This window comes from Lagopus muta, chromosome 9 (genome assembly GCF_023343835.1).
Source record: "Lagopus muta isolate bLagMut1 chromosome 9, bLagMut1 primary, whole genome shotgun sequence".
In the NCBI taxonomy this organism is placed as follows: domain Eukaryota; kingdom Metazoa; phylum Chordata; class Aves; order Galliformes; family Phasianidae; genus Lagopus; species Lagopus muta.
Genome location: NC_064441.1, coordinates 3,649,031 through 3,670,833, shown reverse-complemented (window position 1 = coordinate 3,670,833; position 21,803 = coordinate 3,649,031). Strand labels below are relative to the sequence as shown.

Here is a 21,803-nt window from a genome sequence, read left to right as displayed (position 1 = left end):
CAGATTATTCTCTCTGCTGTTTTTTTGAAAGAAACAGAACATGAATGTTGGCTTACTTTTACTACAGTCGGCTCCAATGAAACCAGACGCGCAATCACAAGTTCCCGACACTGGGTCGCAATGGCCTCCATTCATGCACTTACAGGATTTTTGGCAGTTTGAACCGTAAGTACCTTTTGGACACCCTGCTTTAAGGAAAACAAAAAGGCAATTAGGCTATGCTGCTGCTGGGACTTTCACATTTCATGTCATAAGCCCTTTGTTGCCTTCGTGCAAAATTCGATTTTCATTTTCTAACTCTATTTGCTTTCAGACGATCAGCAGAAAGCACTGACAGGCAGATGGCTGCCTTGGGCAGAGGACCTCTTTTTGACTCCAAGCCAAAGCCCCAGAGAGCCTGACTGGCTCCTCCTTCTATTTCTCATCCTTGAAGGTAGCAAGAAAAGCAAGCCCAGAGATTCTCCTCCTAGAGAAGTCTTCAGAGATTCTCCTCCTAGATTTCCACACCAAATCAACTTTCTCTCTTTTCCTTTCCGTGGCAGAGGAAGGAGATGGGGCTCTGGTCTCTCTTCCATTGGGCAACAGCAGCCTGCTTTATCACGAGGAGCCATGAGCAGCATTGCCTCATTGTGCTCTTGTTTTAGCTGAGCTGTTCTAGAAAGTGGGCAAGTCTCATCTTGTGAAAACGTTCAAGCAGCAAAAGTTGGATTCCTCTATAATCTACTCTTTACCACCAAACTGGAATTTGCAGTGCTCTGGCAAACCTAGTGAGCTGTAGATGGAAGACTTCAAAGATGTGTGTGTGACAGTAATGCGGAATTTCAGGTGATGCCTTCTCAGAAAGTAGGTACAGGAGTGAGATGCTTTAAATGCAAAGCCAGAAAATTCTCTGAGAAAGATAAGGCTTTGTTTTGTAATCACTCAAACACAAGACCTGGATGGACTACTAAGCCAGTGTTATATAGCTTTGAGTTTCTCCCAGTTTTCAGTATACCAGAGGAGTGAAAAGCCTGTGCTTCTAGAGCAATCATTGTTCAACAGTTGCATTCATCTCCCTGCCTCCGAATGACATTTCTTTGCTCCTTTCTTCCTTCTCTTAATCTCCACCAAAGGAAAGCTTATGGCTACTTTGGCAATCTGGCTGAATGTATATTTGCACGTCTCCAGGCAACAGATTTCTTGCAATCTCTGTATGAGGAACTTTATATTTTTTTTTCTGTTTTCTGAAAGCATCAAAGCATGGTCTGAGTGCCTGGAGAAATCCCTGGGTTTTTCAAACCATTCCATAGAGAAAGAGAGCTTACGGTAACGCTTTAAAGGGATGCCTTTTAAAATAAAGCTGAAAATTGGCTTCTGCTCAAATCAGGATAGCAGATCATCAGGGCTAAACAGATACACACTTTTCCAACATGCAGATACTCTCCTCAGCCCTTCTCATCTCCATGAATACTTTGTCAGTGCTTCCATCTGTTGGTGCAGAAAATCTGTTTCATGTGCAAACCCTGGCACTGAGGTGTGAGCCCTGCAACATCTATTTCATGGAAATGAAGCTAAGGGCACACCCTGATTCAATGATTTAATTGGACTCTGAGTGAGTTTCTCTCTTCATCCTCCCTTTCCTTTCAGTCATCATTTGGCTTTTCTCTTTTTTAATTCAGTTTCCCACACTCCCACACACTTGGCTTCTCCCTGGCAAAGCTTTCAGGGCTGTTCCTCAAGACTAGAAAGAGCTGTTCCATTAACAAAAGGGGATGCAGCAATTCCCCCCGTACCAATTTATTTACCCTTGCAACATTTCACTTAGTTCTGTTCAAGACGGAGCAGCACAAGCAGGGCAAAACTGTTGGCTACGTGACTGCTACCAACGCCATCTCATCTGCTGCTGCTTTGGGGGAGAACGATGCAGACAGCTACAGCAATTGACACGCAGTCCTGCCATTTATAGAGGGTTAGCCTCTAACCACCAGTTATCTAATAAAGACATTTTCTAATTTAACAGTTTCCTGTGCATTTGACATGTTATTCTGAGAATGGCAGGAGAAGCAGACAGATTTCTAGCTCATTTCCTGAGTTTTCCCTTCTGGTTTGGGTGGTTTTGCCATGACCAATAGTTCCTAAATCTTTTCATACCAACCACATACACTAAGTCTTTCCTTACCGCTATTATTAACGCACCGTCAGAAATACATTTTGGAAGCATCCTGTTACCCGCAGCTTGAAGGTGAGGTTGGTGATGTCTTTCTGGCTCAGGGTTCACCCAACTCAAGATGTAGCATGGCCTTTCTGCCCACGACAACACCCCTTACAGGGTTTTGTTCCTAACACCACTCCAGTAGATCTGCCCATCCTCTGAGTTACAGACAGATGATGGGAACCTTATTGCTAGTTTGTCTGCTTCCTCAGGATCCTGCCTGAAACAGGAGACTGTTTCAGCTCTTCACTCCAAAATTTGAGAACATGAAAGCCTCATTGCTCTTGGCTCCTGGAAATTTGACTTCCCAGCCAACTACACCTTTTATAGATATTTTCTTGAACCTTTTTTCACAGTGCTATAAATACACCAGTAGTTGCCAGAAACTGATTCCAGCAGCATCCAACCACATGTTGACTGGCCTGAAGCCCATTTCACGTCTCAGGAGCAGCTCCCTATGCTGTTTTTAATATTATGTCGAAAGCTTCTTCATCCTGGAGCAGCCCCAGCTCTCTCTGCAGTGAGGACGGCAGGAACAAAGAGCGTTTCCACCAAAGTCACGCGAGCTATCCACAGTTGTCAGATAAGCTGCTTCAGAGTGAGGTCCGTGACCTCTCACTCCATTGACATAGAGCTAAAAAAGCCTCAAGCACGAACTGCTTTCCTTCCATTTTTGTGTCTCTCTATGGCTTGGCCTGAACAACATAAGAGAGAATAACAAAAAGAAATGATAGATGGCAGACAAGTTTTCTCCCTCAGTGAATCTCTGCCATTCCACTGCCTCTCCTGTCAAAGTTTAACAAAACTCATAATGACTGAGAACTTGCTGAGCATTTATGTAGGACAGCAAAATGCATTGAAGGATCACATCTCACATGATGTAGATTGATCCCAGTGGCACCAAAGTCCATGACAAAACACCCTCCAAATGCAATGAAACACAGATTTGATTTTGTAAGTAATTTCTTCTGTAACAGAACTGGAGTATAATTAATGTTTTAAATTTTAAATTCTCCAGCGAAATCTTAGGGACCTAAGCAAACATAAGGACATTTATTACAATCTATGGAGAATTAGTACCATATGCACGAGTAATCACTACTGAAAGATTACTACGTTAAAGGTAATAGGCTAACCATGATTAAGTCTTTTAAAATGATGCTGTTAAATAGTTGATCTCCACTACTGCTCTGCTATAATATTTATTATAATCTAATGTATAATGGATCCAGATGGCTTTAGTCTAGATTTTGAAGGCTGAATTTCAATCACTCACAGTGAGAACTGATGTACAAAGGAGGATAGAATCAATCCTTACATTTACATTTATATTTTAAAGAATAACTTTTGATGACAGGGTGGTAATACAAACGTCTGTCTCCAAAGTGAGCCTCTTAGCCATTTCTGCTCAAAGAATAACGCACAAGTTTAACCCTTACCAGAGCTGCCTATGTTGCAGCTGCCCTTCGTGCTCTGTGAAAACCAAGCAACCCAAACACAGCCATACTAAATTCCTAAGAAAGGAAAATCAGCATTTTCCTGAGAGAAAAAGACTGAGCTTGAAAGGACAGACTATTACAAGCATAGAATAAAAACAAAATTAAAGTTGTAAATAAAAAGGCAATTAACTGTCTCCTTTCTCTGGATATTTTGGGATATGTTTCTTATCAGTTGTCACATTCCACCAGAAACAACTTCACAGATGTCCTAAAATACCAGCATGAGGCATGTGGATCTGGGAATATTTTTTATGATGGAGCATTCAGCCAATTGGCATTTCGTCCTCTACGCTGCTCACCGTTTTTCAATCCAGACTAACAATTTGTTTAATTTGATTGTTCCTCAGAAGGCCTTTATGAATCGCTTAGATTTACTGCCAATCGCAGCTTGTTGTTTTATCATAACCATTTGTCCCGACTTCAGCACTCAGAGATTTCGGGAAACATTTTGGCCAAGGTGTGTTGAAATGAAAGAGCTATCAATATCCAGGTGTAGCTGAAGATGAGAAGTGTGCACACAGAGAATTACACTGACGTTCTTCAGCACAGCGTGAAATCAGAAAGAATTTAGGTAGCAAACCACGCTCGCCCCCAGGAAAAAGTAAATCCCCTGCAACAAGGCAGGCACAGCTATTACTGTAAATTAGCACTCTGCTTACTGTGTCTCAGTCAGTGCTGAAGGACAAGATGAACTGAGCGCTCCTGCATGTCGGGACCCCCCAAAAGATGAGCATCCCATCTGTGATACTCACGGCGGTCGCACAGGGCCCCGTGGTACCCCGGGTGGCACACACATTGCCCAGTGATGGGGTGACAGTCCTCCTCAGCACGGCAGCGACAGGTTTGGCTGCAGCTCTGGCCATACGTGTTTGGTGGACAAGCTCGGGAAAGAGGAAACGTAAACCAATAAATTCAATTTGCCTTGGTAAATATAGCACTCAAACAAAGAGCAAGCTGAAATTTATTGAATAAAACCCCTGCCCACAGAACGACACTGTCCTCTGGGACTTTGGGTTTATTGCATTTACTTGGGGGTTACTTCACTGCTTGATTTTGTTTCGTTCAGTCAATTTGTGCCCAACTGTCAAGGGCCAGATACAATTCTCTTGTCACTAGAGAAAATCATAGGGAAATGTCAGGTAAAATTGACTGAAATAACAGTATAACTCACCAGGGACCAGACATATGGATAAAGACATTCTACCTTTTGCAGAGAGTTTAAACTTGCACAGCTTTGGCACAAACATTTCTCTGGGCTTCACTTTGCCTGGTGACAAGGACATCATTTCCATTTTTCAGACTTCTCATGTCTAGTTCTTAGTGGTGGCTCTGAATAGAGGCACAGCTGACCTTCATGTTCCCCTAGGCTTTGTCCAGGCTACCTTGCCCAGAGGACATTAAGGGATAGGAGGGGCAGCAGGAGCACTGCTGCATCTGTAGGTTATCCAAGCAGACACAGGAGTGGCAGCTTTTACTGGGAGGGGAAGTCATATTTATCCAGTTCAGTCTCTGTTGGCTGTCAGAAGTCTATGGACCTCCAGAGGACAAACCTCACCTGCCCAAACCATACCAGGCACAATGTTCAGAACCAGCCAAACCATTTGGGTGAGTGACATATGCATATGGAGCGCAGCTGTGCACCGCACTCCTATCCTTGTCCAGCTTCACTGCTGCAAAGGTTGCTCCTTCTGCCTTAGATGCTGAAGAAACTAATTGTTACCCCCACAGATTTTAGTTATTTGCATCCTTGTGACTTACTTCTCTCGCAGCCATGGCCAGTGAATCCTGGAGGACAGCCGCACTCACCGGTCAGGTGGTGGCAGGGGATGCCTGCAGGGCAGTGGCACCGCCGGGCACAACCCAAACCGTAGTGGCCAGGCAAGCAGGCTGCAGGAGGACACCAAATCCCATTAGCACCAGGGCAGGATGGCACCAAGCTGCTCCCCCCGCTCCTCTTTGACAGGCCCTCAAAACCAACTCGGAGTGCAAGGATCCCAAGATGGCTATGGGATGCGTGCCCCACAGACACTCACGTTTGTCACAGTGCCTGCCTCGCCACCCCCTGGCACAGCGACAAGCCCCTGTTTGGGGATGGCAGGACACGCTGTGAACGCAGTCACATTGCTCCTCACACCTCTCTCCAAAATATCCTGGGGGACACGCTGTAGGGAGAAGCAGCAGAGAGCATGAGTTGGTGCTGCAGCAGGGACAGTGTGTTGCTTGTTGGTGATAGGAGCTCAGAAGGCTGCATGCCCACAAAATGTAATTGAAATAAATATTAAAAATATAAAACCATTCAGCATTGGTTATTAATGAAAACTCATAATGATGTCTACAGTACATATACAGATGATCTCTATAGATATGAAAGCATCATCTATTTTTACAGCTAGGTGCACAGAGGGGGAGCTGACACTCGTGGGTCCCTACAGAGTGATCTAGGAGAAAGTGAGGCCTGAAGTGGTGTGAGGTTGGCATTACGAGGTGTTACATGGTGTTAAAGGTGACCCTTGTGTCCCTCAGCAGTTTACAGTGCAGCAGAACAGTGTTCATGGCTTACAAAAATCACACTGTGCCAAAGGAGAAACTCAATGTACACTGCACTCATCTGATACCTAGTGCTTGTGAGATTGCTGTTAAGGGATCTACATAGATGTAAACGCACAAACTACATTAAATCTGGGCAGTCTGAGTGATCTAAACCATTATGGCTGCAGCAGTTCTGCCTGCAGCCCACTCCGTACCTCACATCCTCACACTCAGCAGTGAGACAGCACAGTGACAGCTCAGTGACATGAGGCACAAGAGTACCAAAGGACTGAGAAAACACCCACCAAGCTCACAGGACGTCCCTGTCCGGCCCTTGGGACACTGGCACTCTCCAGTCACGGGGTCACACGCAGTCTGGCCAGGGCAGATGCAGCGCTGCAGGCAGCCGGCACCATGCCAGCCCTGAGGACAGGCTGGGGAGAGGAGAGAGCAGCAAAGTCATGGGTTAGGAGGGCAGGAGGACATGGGTAGGACACAAACTTTCACTTTCCATTGCCCCAGTGGCTTTGTTGGTGCTGCAGGAGGTACAAATGGGGACCATAACTTGCAAGTAATTACATCGGTGTAACAATGTAACACTGCTCCAGGAATGAAACAGGAGAAAGCACGCCTGATGAAGTGAGCTAACTACGAGCCACCAAACGCCCTTAAGGCTTTCTGTTCACACCTATGGAAAACAAGCCTTGGTTCCACCAGCTTCCTCGAAACCAAGGACTAGAGCTACTGATTTCACAGCTTCCAGCATCTCTCTGTACAGTGCTCTTATATCACAATTACTTTTCCAATGGGCAATTGATCTTGCTATCCACAGCTGCCAGATAGCAGTTTATAGTTCACCTAATTTTAAGTTAAACGGGTTTACTAATGCCTATCACAGCCAGAACTGATGGGCAGAGCCTATTTCTCTGGCATGTACCAGACGGACAGATTTTTTAGGATGCTAACAGGAGCAAATTCTCCCTCTGTCAAAGCAGTGACTGGGGGGATGGCTTTCCCATCCTCAGACACTTTTTCTACCTCCTTCCTTCCAAAGGAAAAAGAAAAAACACAGAAATCTCCAAACATATCATTAAAGAAAAAGGGTGTGCTTGACAATGTCCTCATCATTGACCAAACGAGGACATTTAGTTTGCCAGCCTTCTTCCTTAAGCCTCACTGGAGTTGGGCTCACTTGTTCTGGATTTAGACTGAGTCTGGAAGAAGACACCGTAATGATGTGAATCAGTCAAAGGCATGGGACAATACAGTAGAGCATAGAAAGTGTGTGCCCTGGTGTCATAAATGGAGGTTTATGGACTTTTCTCCCTGGCCATACCTTGTTGGCAGGTGGCTCCTCCCCAGCCCGGGGTGCAGGCACATGTTCCCGTTACATGATCACAGATTGCTCCGTTGTGACAGTTGCAGGTGTGAGCACAGCCCTGCCCAAACCTGTCCCCCTGGCACGCTGCAATGAGAGGAGTCCCCAATCAGTGAGCATCCAAGGAGGCATCGCACAACAAACCCAGTGCCAGTTGCAAATTGCCTTCTGTCAACATGCTTTTCACAACTTAATGGTGCATAAGTCCGTGCATTAACCACCCCTGACACTAAATAATGTGCCTTAAAAATATGTATCATAGCACATTCTGAGGAGACTTCCACAAAAGGGTAGGATTGCTGGGGTGATGGATCAGCTGTCATCCCCCTGCCCTGCAGAATTCCTTTGTGCTGAACTAATGGTCCAGCAGCACCACTGGCCTGACAGCCTGGGTATTTATTTGCATCCTGGTAAGAGACCTGACAACTTCATTGTTTTCATTGTTCATTTTTCACAGTTGGGTGCACCAGCTCACCCAGAGCCTCATTCTTTGGTCAGAGAGGAGTGATATTTCCAACACGTTCAGTTAAGCAGCTGGCTCCCAGGTGAAAGTTTAATAAAACCATCTCGCTGCAGTGCTGCCACCCATGAAGAATGGCAGTGTTAAAATTTCTCTGGTCTCCATTGCTCTGAAGGTTTGGATATATGGTGGAAAACAGGCAATCCTGCTGTTCTGGTTTCTTGGAACATCCCCCACAGCGTGCAGAGAGAGTTGGTGAATTTGGAGAGCCTCATTGCACGGCTGTGTCTGCATCAAGCAGCTCCCACTCACATGCATGGAGCCGTCAGAGCCTCTCCTCCCTGCAGTCCTGCTGGCATGTGCTGTAGGGACAAGAACAGCTCAGATCCCCGAGCCAGAAAAGTGTCCTGCACTCCCTGAATAGGACATCTCCCAGGATCACACCCAAACTATCTCTTTCCACCAGAACCTCTGTGTTTCTGAGGATGCCAGCTGGCGAAGCATGATGGAGTGCTGCAGGAGGAAATGTCCCTGGGGACAGGATGGAGGAGTGAAATCATCTTGACTGTGAGAGCATGTTTGGTTGACAGTATCTGACCCATTCACAGCCCTTCTCTTCCCATTTGAAGACTTCCAGCTTCCAGACATGGTTCTCACAGACACCATTTCTCCCAAGGCTTCCCAACAATTCATTTTTTTTCTCACATACCTGGAACCCATCCACATTAAAACCACAAGGAAGTGCAGGAGCGCAGTCCCATCACAGTCAAAGACTGTTCTGCAAACGCTGCCTGATTGCCAAGTTCTAGTTGATGGGATCAGCCCATCTTACAGAGCTTTGGCTCAGTTTTGGGAGCAGAACTAAACATTTCCACAATACAGACCAGAACTATATCACAACCAAGCCAAAGGAAAAACCAGCTCATAACCATGTCCCCTGACTGGTTACTAGTGGTTTGAGTGAGGTTTTTGGAGCATGTGTGCTAAGCTCTTGTTATACTTACCATGAAGACAAAAGAGTTTTCTAGTGAAAACTGTAGGAAGAAAGCAGAAATTTCTGGAGGACAAAACTTTAAGTATTCTACTGGGTGCAAACAAACTTATTTTAGCTTCCCTCTAGGACAATCTTAGTTATCAAACCACTTTTCTGAAGAATAAGATAAGTGATATGTTGCAGTTACTTTCACACAGCTCCTCAACTGAGTGTACGAACATCCCTGGGGCTTTTCCTCCTCTCTTTATGATGAGTGCAAAGGAAAGCATCAGCAAGGCTTAAATTATTACATTTCTTCCTGCTTCAACATTTTCCTCTCAGTGCCTTTCCTCCATGAAAGGAGAAATTATTCATTCAAAGTCTTTAAAATCTGCTTTCACATGCAGAGAGAGGAACACACGGAACTGGAAGCCAAAACATTCAGTCTGGAAGTCAGCATCTATCAAAAGCGTAGGGGAGCGTGGGGAAAAAGATGTGCGCTAAGGCTCAATGGGGTGCCCAGAAGATTGGATTTCATACAGCTTCCGTGGATTATGCTCCCCAAAATGTTGTAAAAATATCAGGAAATTTGCAAAGTCAAGTGTTCACATACTGTGAAATGTCACAGCTCTGGTTATCAGTGCCTCTGAGCAGAGGCTCTTGGAAGAGCCAATCTTTCTGTACTCTTTATCTGTAAAACCAATGTGGTCTCTGTTTACTATAAGGGAAACTGATTGTGAAGGTCCTGGGGAGCCATGGCTGCTTCAGAAAGAGGCATTTTTGTACAAAAAGAAGGGCAGAATACCTTTGCTGAGTGTCCATACATAATGTGACACCATTTTGTTGTTATTTCTCCTCTTTTTTGGAGGTCACAAAATTTGGATGAGTTTGTATGCAGAAGGAAAGATTACATCCCTGGCACAAAAAGATGCCAAGTGTCAAGTCATCACTTCTATATCTTTGTGGCATCATGATACTCAACAAAGTGAAGCTGAAATGTTCTCAAACATTGGTAATGTATCTAGAACACCTTCTTGGATTCCTAAAATATCTCAGGTGGACATTCATGAAAAAATACAATTGCCAAAAACATCTGTAAGAGGAGGGAGAAATCCTAAATTATTATAAATCATTTATAAGCAACTGCAAAACATGGTCTTGTAATGGAAAGTGTCGGGCAGCTTTAACAAAAGGCATTACTGTCCATATCTCCTGTAATTAGATACAGTGTATAAAACTCACTGCATGGCCACCTTAAGATCAATTCAAATCCCATATGTCAAAATTATTCCTCAGTATCCTCCAGCACATTGCCTGCAATCTGATTACTTGAAAACAAATGCTGATCTCCCAGCTGCCAGAGCTGGCAAGCCCCAGGACAGAGTAGGGTGAATATTAACACCAGGCAGGGACAGGGAGGGGTGCACGACCAGGTGATCTGAAAAGGGGCACTGCCATCTATTTTAGTAATAACTGCTGTAGTGCGAGGTGCTACCAGACAGCAATTAAAGGCAGAATGGAGATGCACCATCCAGCCAAGGAAAGAGTAGGATGCCTTACCACACTGCTGGCTGACCTTGCTCTTTTACTTATAGGCAGAAGAGACCTTGTAGGATTTGCAATCTTAAACCAAAGGAGAAACAAATTAGCTGGCACAGGGCTTTAACAACTGCAGTGCAAGTGGATGGATAGCTTCTAGGGGCCACAAGGCCGCTGACAAAGAGATGTATTTCCTAAGTGAATTTAATGAACTACGAGAGGAGAAAGCTTCCCATCTCCAGCACAGCCCAAAGAGCAGGGAAGGGCCAAAGGGACAGACTGCTGGATCAAAAGGGCCAGGGATCTTATGGGAGAAATTCTTTTGGGGGACATGTTGGGTGGTGGAGGGCAAATGAGGGAAAGATGCCAGGAGTAAATGCAGCCCTCAATTAGGGCTGGATATATTGCAGTGGAAAATCAGACTGCTTCAATGCAAGTATCATTTCTCTCTGTTTTCTAAGTTAAACTTTTTTCTATTGCAGAAATCTGCAGCCTATGGATTAAAGAAATCTTGGAAATAAGCATTTACTATCAGCAAAATTTGGGTCTGTGTATACTGCTGCTTCAGACAGCAGTTCTACAGCACACTGCTCAGAAAGCAGTTGTGTTTTCAAAAGGAAGTACAGACCATGGCATCACCCTGACGTGAGACTAGGAAATTAATTGAGTAGTTAACACCTGAAAACACTTGTAATGCCATGTAGCTAAAGAAAATAGCACCATTTCCTATGAAATTTGGTGACTAATTTCTCAGAAGAGCCAATTTTATATGGTATACACACAGACATACAGAAGTCTTATCAATCCCAATACTGTGGGATGATCTGCATGTATGAAAACCCAAGAAACTGATATTTAAAAAAAAATAATAATAATAACTTTTCTAGGAATTACTTCTATAATTACTTTCTCCTGGCTATATAATGTAACAGTCCCAGCTCTCATTTTTCCACACTGTACATCTGTAATGTGCCACATTATAATTGAAAGCTACCTGAGCAACACAGACACAACACTTTGTCTCCTTATACTTCTCAAAATGTAAAGCTGAGATCCAGTCAGATAACAGCACTGCTATTCAATAAACGATGCCTAAAATACTTGAAAAAGTCCCAACATCAGCTAAAAACAAGAAAAAAAAGTGGATTATTTGCACTGCTGCTAATTGTTTCTTTTTTTTTTGCTACTGTTGGGCAGGAAGATGACCCATCTAATGTGTGTACCAGCCTGTAGCCCCCAGCCCCACACCCAGCAGAGCCCAGCTGTCACTGTACTTACGCTGCTCGCAGGTCTCGCCCCTCCAGCCCGGGAGGCAGCGGCAGGTCCCCAGGACATGGTCACAGCCTGCAGCGTTCTTGCAGTTGCACACCTGGTGGCAGTCAAGCCCAAAAAATCCTTCTGGGCAAGCTGAAATTGCAAAACAACTTTTATTTTCTTTTTTTTCTTTTTTTCTTTTTTTTTTTTTTTTTTTTTTTTTTTTTAGCATTTCAGCAAATGCTGAAATATTTTTCTCCCCTCTCTGAGATCTGAAAACATTATCATAAAATCATAGAATGGCTTGGGTTGGAAGGGACCTCAGAGATCATCAAACTCCAACCTCCAGTCACCGACAGGGCCACCAACCTCCACATTTAATACCAGCCCAGGCTGTCCAGAGCCCCATCCAACCTGGCCTTGAACACCTCCAGGGATGGACAGGCCATCCACAGCCTCTCTGGGCAGCTGTTCCAGCACCTCACCACTCTCTTGGTGAAGAACTTCCTCCTGATCATCCAACCTAAATCTTCCCTCCTTCAATTTAAAACCATTACCCCTTGTCCTGCTATTATCTTTCAAAGAGTTGATTTACCTCCTGTTCATGGGCTTCCTTTAGCTACTGGAAACATTGCCATCTCCTAAGACTTCAAAGTTAGGAGGCTGCAAAATTGTCACGTTCAATGTGATGGTGGAAAAGCCTTCCCAGCCCTGGGATGAAGCACCAGCAGTTTGCTGGGAGCACGAGGCAACTTGTCAGCTCCAGTCTGCATCTCTGCATCCTCACACAGGCTTGGCCCATGTGGGTGGATTGTCAAGAGCACAGCAAAAAGCACATCCCTGCCAAAAGGAAGCCAAACCACTAAAAACAGAAGTGCTACAGCTCCTGGGAGAAGTCCCGGAAAGCTGTAGCAAGGGCAAGCCACCCACACGTTTTCCTCTGCCTTCACTTTTTTGGAGCCAACCTAACTGTTCTAGCTGTAATTTTCTATGCGAAAAGGTAAAACAGATCAGCACAGAGCAAACACTCAGCCTGCCTGAAAGAAAACGTGGGAAACGGGGTCTGGTGGCAACTCAAGGTCATGAGCAACAGGCACAAAATTCTACTTTCACCTCTACAGTCTTCCAACAATTTAAAAAGCTATGTCCAATCCGATTTGGAAACTGGAATTTGGTTGTTTTTTATTTTCTCTCCCAATTGTATCACCCAGGTTTCCCCCTGTTCCTCACACCTGCTTTGCAGAAGGATATTTAGCCAGTTTGTCCTCCTTCTGATTCCTGCCGAAATGAACAGAACACCACACAGACAACAGCATTGCTTTTTCAGTATGGTCACAGTCCAGCAGAAACCAGTGCTTTTGATGTATCCACAACTAATATTTCTCAAGTAGTATGACTTAATTTCTAACTAAACAGACCCAAACCAGGTGATTTGGCTTGTCAGCTCCTGATGTCATACCTATGACAACATAACAAAGGGGTCACAGGATGTGCACTGTCTTTCTTGGGAATGACAGCCCTGTATTCATGCATTACAAGGAATTTCTGTGTTCTAGAGCAAAAAACCAACAGAACAAAACAAAAATTTATGAAAATAGGGTTAAAAAAAAAAGTGTGACTTTTAAAAGGGTCACAATGTAGGTACCATGAATTATGAGACACGCTCGGTAACAGAGCTTTGGAAAGAATATTCGTTTCATAGAATAACCCCTGGTAAGAATAGGAGGGAAACACTAAGCCCCATGTTGCTATGTGAGCAGGGAGGCTGTGCAGCATTTTCCCATCAGAGGGCAGTAGGGTCCTGCGAGTGCTGCCATTTCCCTCTAATGCTACCATCATAAACTAGCTAGTAAGGTTTTTGGAATAAAATAACTGTGGGTTTGATGTAATGATCATCACTTATAAAACTTTCAATCATTAAGAAACAATCTTTTGAATGTCTGACTATGTGCTATTCCTGCTGCACCCAAAGCTGTATATTTTTATGATCTGCACAAGGACACAATACAGCAGCAGCCTTCCTTAGGTGATGCCACGAACTGGCTCAACAACGTCCCTGAGAAATCCATCCAGTCCTTTCCAACTCTAGCAAACTGTCACAGGAGATGACCTGTCAGATTTGTTAAGCTGAAAGGTTGGTTGTTCTTAAAGAGTTCCCTTGGAAGATCCACCCACAGATGCATGGTTTTCAATGCACAAAAGGATGGGGAGCAGTGCAGGCACATCACCTTTCTCACAGAAGGTCCCAGTCCATCCAGCACTGCACGTGCAGGCTCCGCTCACATGGTCACACACAGCCCCATTCTGGCACTGGCAGCTGTGCTTGCAGCTGGGACCAAAGCTTCCTTCAGGACATCCTGCAGCGAGGAATCCAAACCAGATACGGGGTGAATGGTGGAACAGAGAGAAATTTTTAGACAAATGAATTCTTACTGCTTGCAAAAGAGGATTCGAGGTGTTAAGGTAATGCCTTACATCTGATATCATTAAGTGCTCTCCTTGGGCTTGTTTATTAAAACTCCGCTGTTTAGGAAAATGTCAGGGTGTTAGAAGGCTGAATTCCGCTCAGGAAAAAATATATTGATTGTGAGAGCAGCAAAGCCTGCAACTCCACTCTTTCTGCTTCATGGTCTAGCACTGCTAACATGCCCAAGTCCTCTGGGACACCCATTGCCGGGAGGGGAAGGCTCCCATCCCCACTGCCTCCTTGTGAGCCATATCCTCTGTTTTCCTGCAAATCCTCATTCCCTAGAAAGCTGGAGAAAATATGGAACGTGATGGACTGCTGCAGACAGCTGCATAATTCACTCTCGGGCTCTGCTTTAAAACACATCACATTCATGGGACAGCCTAACACGTTACATCTGTGGGACAGATTAATGGTTACATCTCCACAGCAGTTCATGTTCAGAGTTTGAAAAGATTTGCATGCTGCTATCTATCTGAAGGAAAAGGCAGCACTTGAGAACGAAAATAACTTCTTCCAGGGTTATAGGAAAATTAGTCAAGAACAGGGCCAGTTGCCTAATTGACATTAGATATTTTGGACAAGCTGAAATGTAGAGATGCCTAGGCATCAAATACATATAATTAAAGTGGAACAAAACACAGACTGAAGAAAACAGCAAATCTAAAGAGGGAATATCGGGGGTAGCCAAAAGCTTTGTCAGAAGCAATGGCTTCCTGCTTGCATTGCCTCTGTCAGAGAAGATGAAGACCAGCTCTTTGTCTGCTTCCTATCTGCAGAGATGGCATTTTTAGAGAGGTCAAGAGAGAAGGACAAGTGGAGTTGGCAGCTACGGCCTTCCCATAGCTGTCCTTTCACTCCCTGTGGGCCAACAGCAATAAGAGCCCTAAGACAGTCTTTTGAGGGTTTTTGCCTTTGGGTCACCACTCCAGATTAATTGTTCTGACATTTGTGTGTGACACCAGCAGATAATTCTGCCTGCACTACTGAGATTCTGGCAGCTGGTTCTGTGCTACTGTAAGACTGTTTAATAGATAAAATCTTCATTTTCTTCAATAGCAACAATAACAACAATAACAAAATAGCTTAACTATGCAACTTACTGCCACGAGACGAGTGGATACCAAATGTTTGCATGGAATCAAAAAAGGGAATAGGCACATTAGTTGGAAGAAAATACCAAACTGTATTAAATATAGACACATTGCTTCTGTTTTAAGAAACTTCCAAATGACAAATTGCTGAAGCCTGGGAAAACGTATCAGAAATCCTCTATATGACTGTTTTTATCCTCTCCGGGCATCTGCTATTGACCCCTGCTGGAGATGGATTCGTGGAGATCCTGGGTCACTGGTAAGGCCATGGGACATTCTTGTTGTTAATTATTGGAGGATCCTAAATCTTCTTGATCCTGCATCTGTTATGTCCACACAAAACATTTCTCAATGCCTGTTCTTAAAGAGCATTTATGAAGATATGCATACCTACAACTAAATAAATATAACCAATATGGAAAACCTTACACTACATACCAAACATACATCAAATCTTATTACTCACATTAAATCCTAAGATTCAAAACAGCCATTGAGGCCTGAAAATAACTTGTCTGGGATCCAAATCAGTGACAGCATCAGACCCTGCTGAAACCCAGCAGGCGGCTGTGAGGAAGACAAATTCCTGCTCCTTGCTTTTCCAAATTCCCTTTGCTGACAAAAGGGAGACTCACTCTGCTCGCAGTGCTCCCCGGTGAATCCTGGCTCACAGAAGCAGGACCCGGTGACAGGATCGCAGCTCCCATCGCTGTTATTGCAGGCACAGGAGTTTTCGCAGCGCTGTCCCCAGTGGCCGCTATTGCAGGCTGCAATGCAAAGCAGTGTTTATGTTGAGAACGAGCTCTGAGCTCGGCCGAGGGATGATTTCACTTATAAATAAGAGAACAGAAAGGATGCAAAATAAGCACAGAGACGTTCGTAGGGATAAAATATCAGCTGTTAACTGATACAGCAAAAATAGGCATAACTGGGATTAGCTGGATGTACAACATGTAACTTGTTAGCAGCCAGCCGCCTGCAGAAGTTCTGAATGAGAAGGCAGCTTCTCCCCCTCCTGAAAGCTGGGTGTCTTTCTGCCTTTGTCAAGGACATGGAAATGGGCTCGGCAGAAGTGTGACTGGATGAGATTGGCTGTCGTGTTTTAGGCAGGGATTCAGACTTCAAATAATCTAATAGCTGGCTTTCTGGCCTTGAAATGACAGAAGAAAATGGGAGCCTCAGAAGTGGGCTGCCTCTGAAAATTAAGCTTTTTTCAGGTATGTACGAAAGGCTCGAGTGCCTGGTGTTGGAACACTCGCCTTTGACTTTTGGCAAGACAGATAAGGATTCCTCATTTCTGTGCAGAGGGATATTTTTATTTTAGTACAAACCGTTTATTGAATGGGAGGGAAGCAGGGACAAGCAAAGTCCTAAGAGAAAAATATATGCCTCTTTTCCCCTCTACTGAGAAACGTGTTTTATCTCTCTATCTCTATACGAGTGCCTGAACTCTTCTAAAACTCAACGAAAACAAAATCAAAATAAACAAGAAGGATCTCCATACTTGAGAATTTACAGGGAAAGGGGGAAAAGGAAGCTCAGCTTCATGGGATCGCCTTCATTGTCTGGAGAGTTTCTACAGAAAATCGTAGCAGATTTTCAAACGGTTGCAAATCACCCTGAAGCAGTTTTTCTCTCCCAGCTGTGTGTTGACAGTGGCTGCTGGAAAAGAAAAACACCCCTTGTTTTAAGACAAGCACAGCTAAAACTGGAAGCATGACTAAGATTTCTTTTCAGAATACGGGGAGATGAAATGTGGACACAGAGAAACCTCAGCGTCTTTGTTCAGGCATCGCGCTTTCATTCTGAAAATCATAACACGATTATGACAGCGTGCCACAGCCAAAGCGCAGCATCTCCTTCCTTTCATGTAAGAGTAAGGATGAATATGTCAATTAGGACCAGAAAAAATGGTTTTGGAGCTGAATATCTGTTTCATGCCCAGGCTGCAATAGCTGAAGAGCTGTCTGACTGAGAGGTTTCTGCAAAACAACTTTTGTCATAGCTCTTCCCAAACAGAAATAAAAGCTTTTCTTTGCCATGGTCACGTAATTCTTTAGACAGCCTGAGGATTTCTGGGAAGTTATCTAAATGGCTCCATGTATTTCTTACTGGTTGAACTTAAAATTCACAAATTGGAGGAGGCTTCAAATTCTCCCAGAATTTTCTTCAGCATCAGGCCTGAGAAGCCAGATCCAAAACTTACTTCCGTCAACACCTGCAATTAATTGGTATTAATTTCAAGTTTAGAGAGAGCTTTGTGCTCTCTTGGATTTTTGCAAGAGGGATTGTAACAGATCAAGCAGAAAAGATGTAAACGGAACAAAAGGAGAGAATCAACCAGAATGGGTTGGCATTCCAATAGTGCTGTCCAAAAAGGGCAAATCTGGGCTTTTACACTGCCACCAACGCAGAGAGCTACACTAAAGTCAACGGAAGGATGTGCTTCTCTTCCAGAGAACAGAGCTTCTCCCAGCATTTGTATGCACAAGTTAGGGGGCAACCTTAAGACACAAGACTGTACATGTCACTCACTTGTTGGATAAATCTCCCCTAAACAGTGTGAAAAATGGAGGAACTAATCTTTAAACTAATATGTGCAGGAAATGAAAAACAGAACTGTCAGTCAAAGTGCCGACAGTGGGCGAAGGGATCCACAGTGTTGAAACAAGAGCTTATATCAATACTTGGTGCTTCATCGGCCATCTATTTCAACACTTTGAACCTAGATAATTAAGGATTATATCCATCCAGGCTGTGCAAACCCACAAATACACCATTTCAGGAGCAATAAGATTAGCAAAAGTATATGAAAAAAAAACGTAATAGGCTAAGAACAAACAGAGCTGGCTCTTACAGTAGCAGATGAGTCTCTGTGAGATACCACATGTGATGGATAGCAAGTCTGTGTTTGACTTACGGTGCTTGCAGTCGTGACCAGTCCAGCCAGGGGGACACATGCACTCCCCAGTGATGTGGTGACAAAAAGCATCACTGCTGCAGCTGCATGGCAGCAGGCAGTTTTGTCCATAGTATCCAACAGGGCAGGCTGAAAGCAGAGGAGCAAACTGCAAGTTCGCCTAGATAATAATTCAGGCACAGATCTTTTCAAACAAGACAGCAACAGCTTGTCCCCTAAAACATGCACTAGCCGGATCCAGGAAGCAAAATGGTGAAATGAAGGAAGCATCTGCAATTTGTGTACTGAGTGGCTAGGGCTGAATCCTGTAAGCGGAACAGTTTTGCCTTTTGGATACTTCTGCCCATGAGTATCAGCCAGAGGAAAAATCTTCTCCAAAGCATTGGGTGATTTTGTGATGAACAAGGAGAAAACACATGCCAGCATGGAAGCCTTGCATGAAGCACTCTGTCCTGAATGTCTGTCTGTCCTGGCAGCCTCAACACACTCAGCTGAGGAAGGAGCTGTGCTCCAGCAGCATAGACTGGGGGCTTGAGGGTATTCTCATGGTCTGTGATGGGTCTACACAGACAGTGCTGATATCACTCTTTGTCCTCACACTTTAATACAAGAATTAGTGCAATAAATTTGCATTGCTGCCTATATAACCCATGGGGCCAGTTGCTCAGCACCTCTCACCAAGCAATCAGAACTACAATGCAATTATTATGGCTATTTAATACTGCCTTTCTAACTAAATATGGCTTTAATTATAACATCAATTTGGGATGCAGTTTAGCCTTTCTTTGGCGTTTATCTGTTACCTGCCTCTGTCTGCAAAACACAGTCAAACTCGACCTGGGAAACATCTCAGGCTGCAGAGTGCTTTATTTTGGGTCAGTGTCCCTAATGCCACAAAAATCTCACAGAACAGAAAGAAGGCAAAATCCACACCAGAAGCTGAATTTTCACCCAGGCATTATGTTATCTCTGTGGACTGAAAGCGCTTTCAAGGGAAACCCTCTGAAAGAGCCAACAGAACCCTACAGTGCAGCATGCAGGAATACATCTAAAGGCAGACACAAAGGCTCTCTTCCAGCTTGCCTTGCATGTCTGTTTTGTGGTTTGGTTTCTGATCCAGTAACACTGTGAGCATATGGGTATATATGAAAAATGAATTTCCACACTCAGCCAAGGAAAATCTAGACTGAAGCTCAGGAGAAGAGGGCTGCATTTGTATTTCTGCTGGGCTGGATGCAGGAGGTGCTTTGAAGAGCTGCATTTCTAGCTGGTATAATTGGCATCCTGTTTTTCATACCCAGATTCACCTCCTATGCCAAGAGCAGAGGGGAAGCCCCTGACCCCTTGGCAATGCAATGTCCTGGAGAATTTATTCACTCCTTTATCAGTTTTCCAGAGTAATGCATTCCTTTTTGTTACCTTCATTGATTCCAAGTCCTATTCCGATTGGACCAAGTGACCTCCAGATGTATCTTCTAGCCTGAACCATTCACCAACTCTCTGCAAGAGCTCCAAGGGCACACTTTGTGCACCCAGGCCAGCATACAAATCACTGTTATTAATGGAGCTGGGAGGACATGATAGGATAACTGCACAATGCTCCCTTTCTATGAGCAATCCCACTGAGTGGATGTCATAAGTTCTCCACCAAGACTCACCCTTTACCTGTACTTCAAGCAAAGCACATTGGGTTGCAGCAGTTTTGGTAGACAATGCCATAATCCAGCTTTTCACCCTCTCTGCCAAAGCAAAGCACTCCCTACCCTAACCCCACATGGAACGTACCTCTCTCACACATGGCACCAGTTTTCCCAGCTGGGCAAATACAACGCCCAGTCTCTGGGTCGCAGGGTGCTCCCCCGCAGCTGCAGCTCTGCCTGCAGTCCACCCCAAACCTCCCGGGCTGGCAAGCTGTCAGAGGAAACCCAAACAGCTGATTAGTACAGCAAAGCATTTGAAAGATAACAGCATTCACCCTCTATAGCAATTTTAAACAGAGCTGTGCTGGCACAGAGTGATCTACGTCAGCGTCACTGTCTTATTCTAACAACAACTGTACTTTTTTATCTGCAGTTTCTGCATCTGAACATAAGGTACATAGTAAGCTTTCCCACCTAGTGTGTACCTCCCAGGGAAACTTGCAGTGAGTACCTACAGGAATGGCATTTTTCTCCATGGAAACCAGGCGGGCATGGACGCTTGCAGGCTCCCGTCTCGTGGTCACACAAAACGTTGGTGGAACAGTTGCACCTCAGTTTGCAACCAGCCCCATAAAAGCCTGGTGTGCATGCTGGAAAATGCAAGTAAAGGCACGGCATGTGTGAGGAAATGGAAGAGATAAAGAAACTTAACAGAAGTCAGAACAATAATTAGCAGAACTTGACAGAAAAATCTACTGTAACGCGTATTTCAGAGGTGTTGATAATGAAGTGGAAGCAACAATTAAACACACACACACTCACTGCTAAGAAGTCGTTGCTTAAATGCAACTCAGAAACAGAATGAGAGTACTTGAGGCTATATTAGACTACAAGGATATGAAATATCATCACTCCCATTCTTCACCAAACTCCCAGACGCAGTGCCATGAATCTGATGTGCTACTGTGTGCCCAGGGAGGAACTGTGAGGGAGAATATTGCTTTACTCCAGCTCTGCCTACAGAGACATACAAACAGGAATGCAGAACACAATTCTTTCTGAACTATGCCCAAAACTACACAGAATAACCTGAATTCAAAGACCTAGAAAGCTAAAGGAAAACCAGCATTACAAACCATTTACAAATGAGCCTCCTTGTGTAAAACACAGTTTTTGCCACTTATTTGCTGTCTGCACGAAAAAAAAGAGCAAAAGTGAAAACTCCCACAATCTTCATTATTTAGAGTTGTAATAGAGTTTGGTTTCTAGATTGCTGAAAAACAGCACTGTTGCACTGCATTCCCAGTGGTGTCCCTGCAGGCTCTGTGATATTGGGCACTCACAGAGGCTGCAATATGAAAAATCAGAGACAAAATAATTAGTGGAATATGAATTTACCATTAGCAGCAGCGCAGTAAAGCTCATGGGAGGAGGAAGGAGGCATGCAGAGAGGACAAAGGAATAAACAGACAGGGGGAACGTCCCTTCCTGCTGTACCTTTCTGGCATTTCTTGCCATGATATCCAGGCTTGCAGCTGCAGGTCCCGTTCTGTGCACTGCATCCCAGCGTGTGCTCCTTCACACACTGACACTCCTGTGAGCAGCCCACACCGAAAGCCCACCTGGGACAGGCTGCAGGCAGGTTAAAGGGAATCATTAGGTCTGTAATTAGGCATGAGTTATCTGAAATCACACCCTTGTGCAGGATGCAATGACTGCGAAAAGTGTCTACTTTCCTATGGCAGTGCCTATTAGTGTGTGGGTGTGTAAAATGCAGTTCATAGGATTCCTATATAAAGTAATTAACTCCATTCCAAGCAATATGTGGCAAATGCAAGAATCAGAAATGTTTTGACACA

General features: G+C 44.3%; 1 protein-coding gene across 4 annotated transcripts in view; it reads right to left on the bottom strand.

Moving 5' to 3' along the window:
* LOC125697653 (multiple epidermal growth factor-like domains protein 6) overlaps nt 1-21,803 on the bottom strand; it is a 160,449-nt gene that overhangs the window by 9,536 nt on the left and 129,110 nt on the right. For 3 of the 4 annotated variants that reach the window (XR_007378898.1, XM_048955128.1, XM_048955130.1), the window contains exons 16-28: nt 21,442-21,576; nt 20,460-20,594; nt 20,090-20,215; nt 18,305-18,433; nt 16,020-16,151; nt 14,052-14,180; nt 11,848-11,976; nt 7,556-7,684; nt 6,525-6,653; nt 5,724-5,852; nt 5,449-5,577; nt 4,443-4,571; nt 57-188 (exon numbers count right to left, since the gene is read on the bottom strand). Coding sequence is in view for 3 of the 4 variants with exons in the window: in XM_048955128.1 (XP_048811085.1) it covers nt 57-188; nt 4,443-4,571; nt 5,449-5,577; nt 5,724-5,852; nt 6,525-6,653; nt 7,556-7,684; nt 11,848-11,976; nt 14,052-14,180; nt 16,020-16,151; nt 18,305-18,433; nt 20,090-20,215; nt 20,460-20,594; nt 21,442-21,576 (1,692 nt within the window). In the remaining variant the exon portion in view is untranslated. The remainder of the gene's footprint in view (nt 1-56; nt 189-4,442; nt 4,572-5,448; nt 5,578-5,723; nt 5,853-6,524; nt 6,654-7,555; nt 7,685-11,847; nt 11,977-14,051; nt 14,181-16,019; nt 16,152-18,304; nt 18,434-20,089; nt 20,216-20,459; nt 20,595-21,441; nt 21,577-21,803) is intronic. The other variant, XM_048955129.1, reaches the window with a different exon arrangement.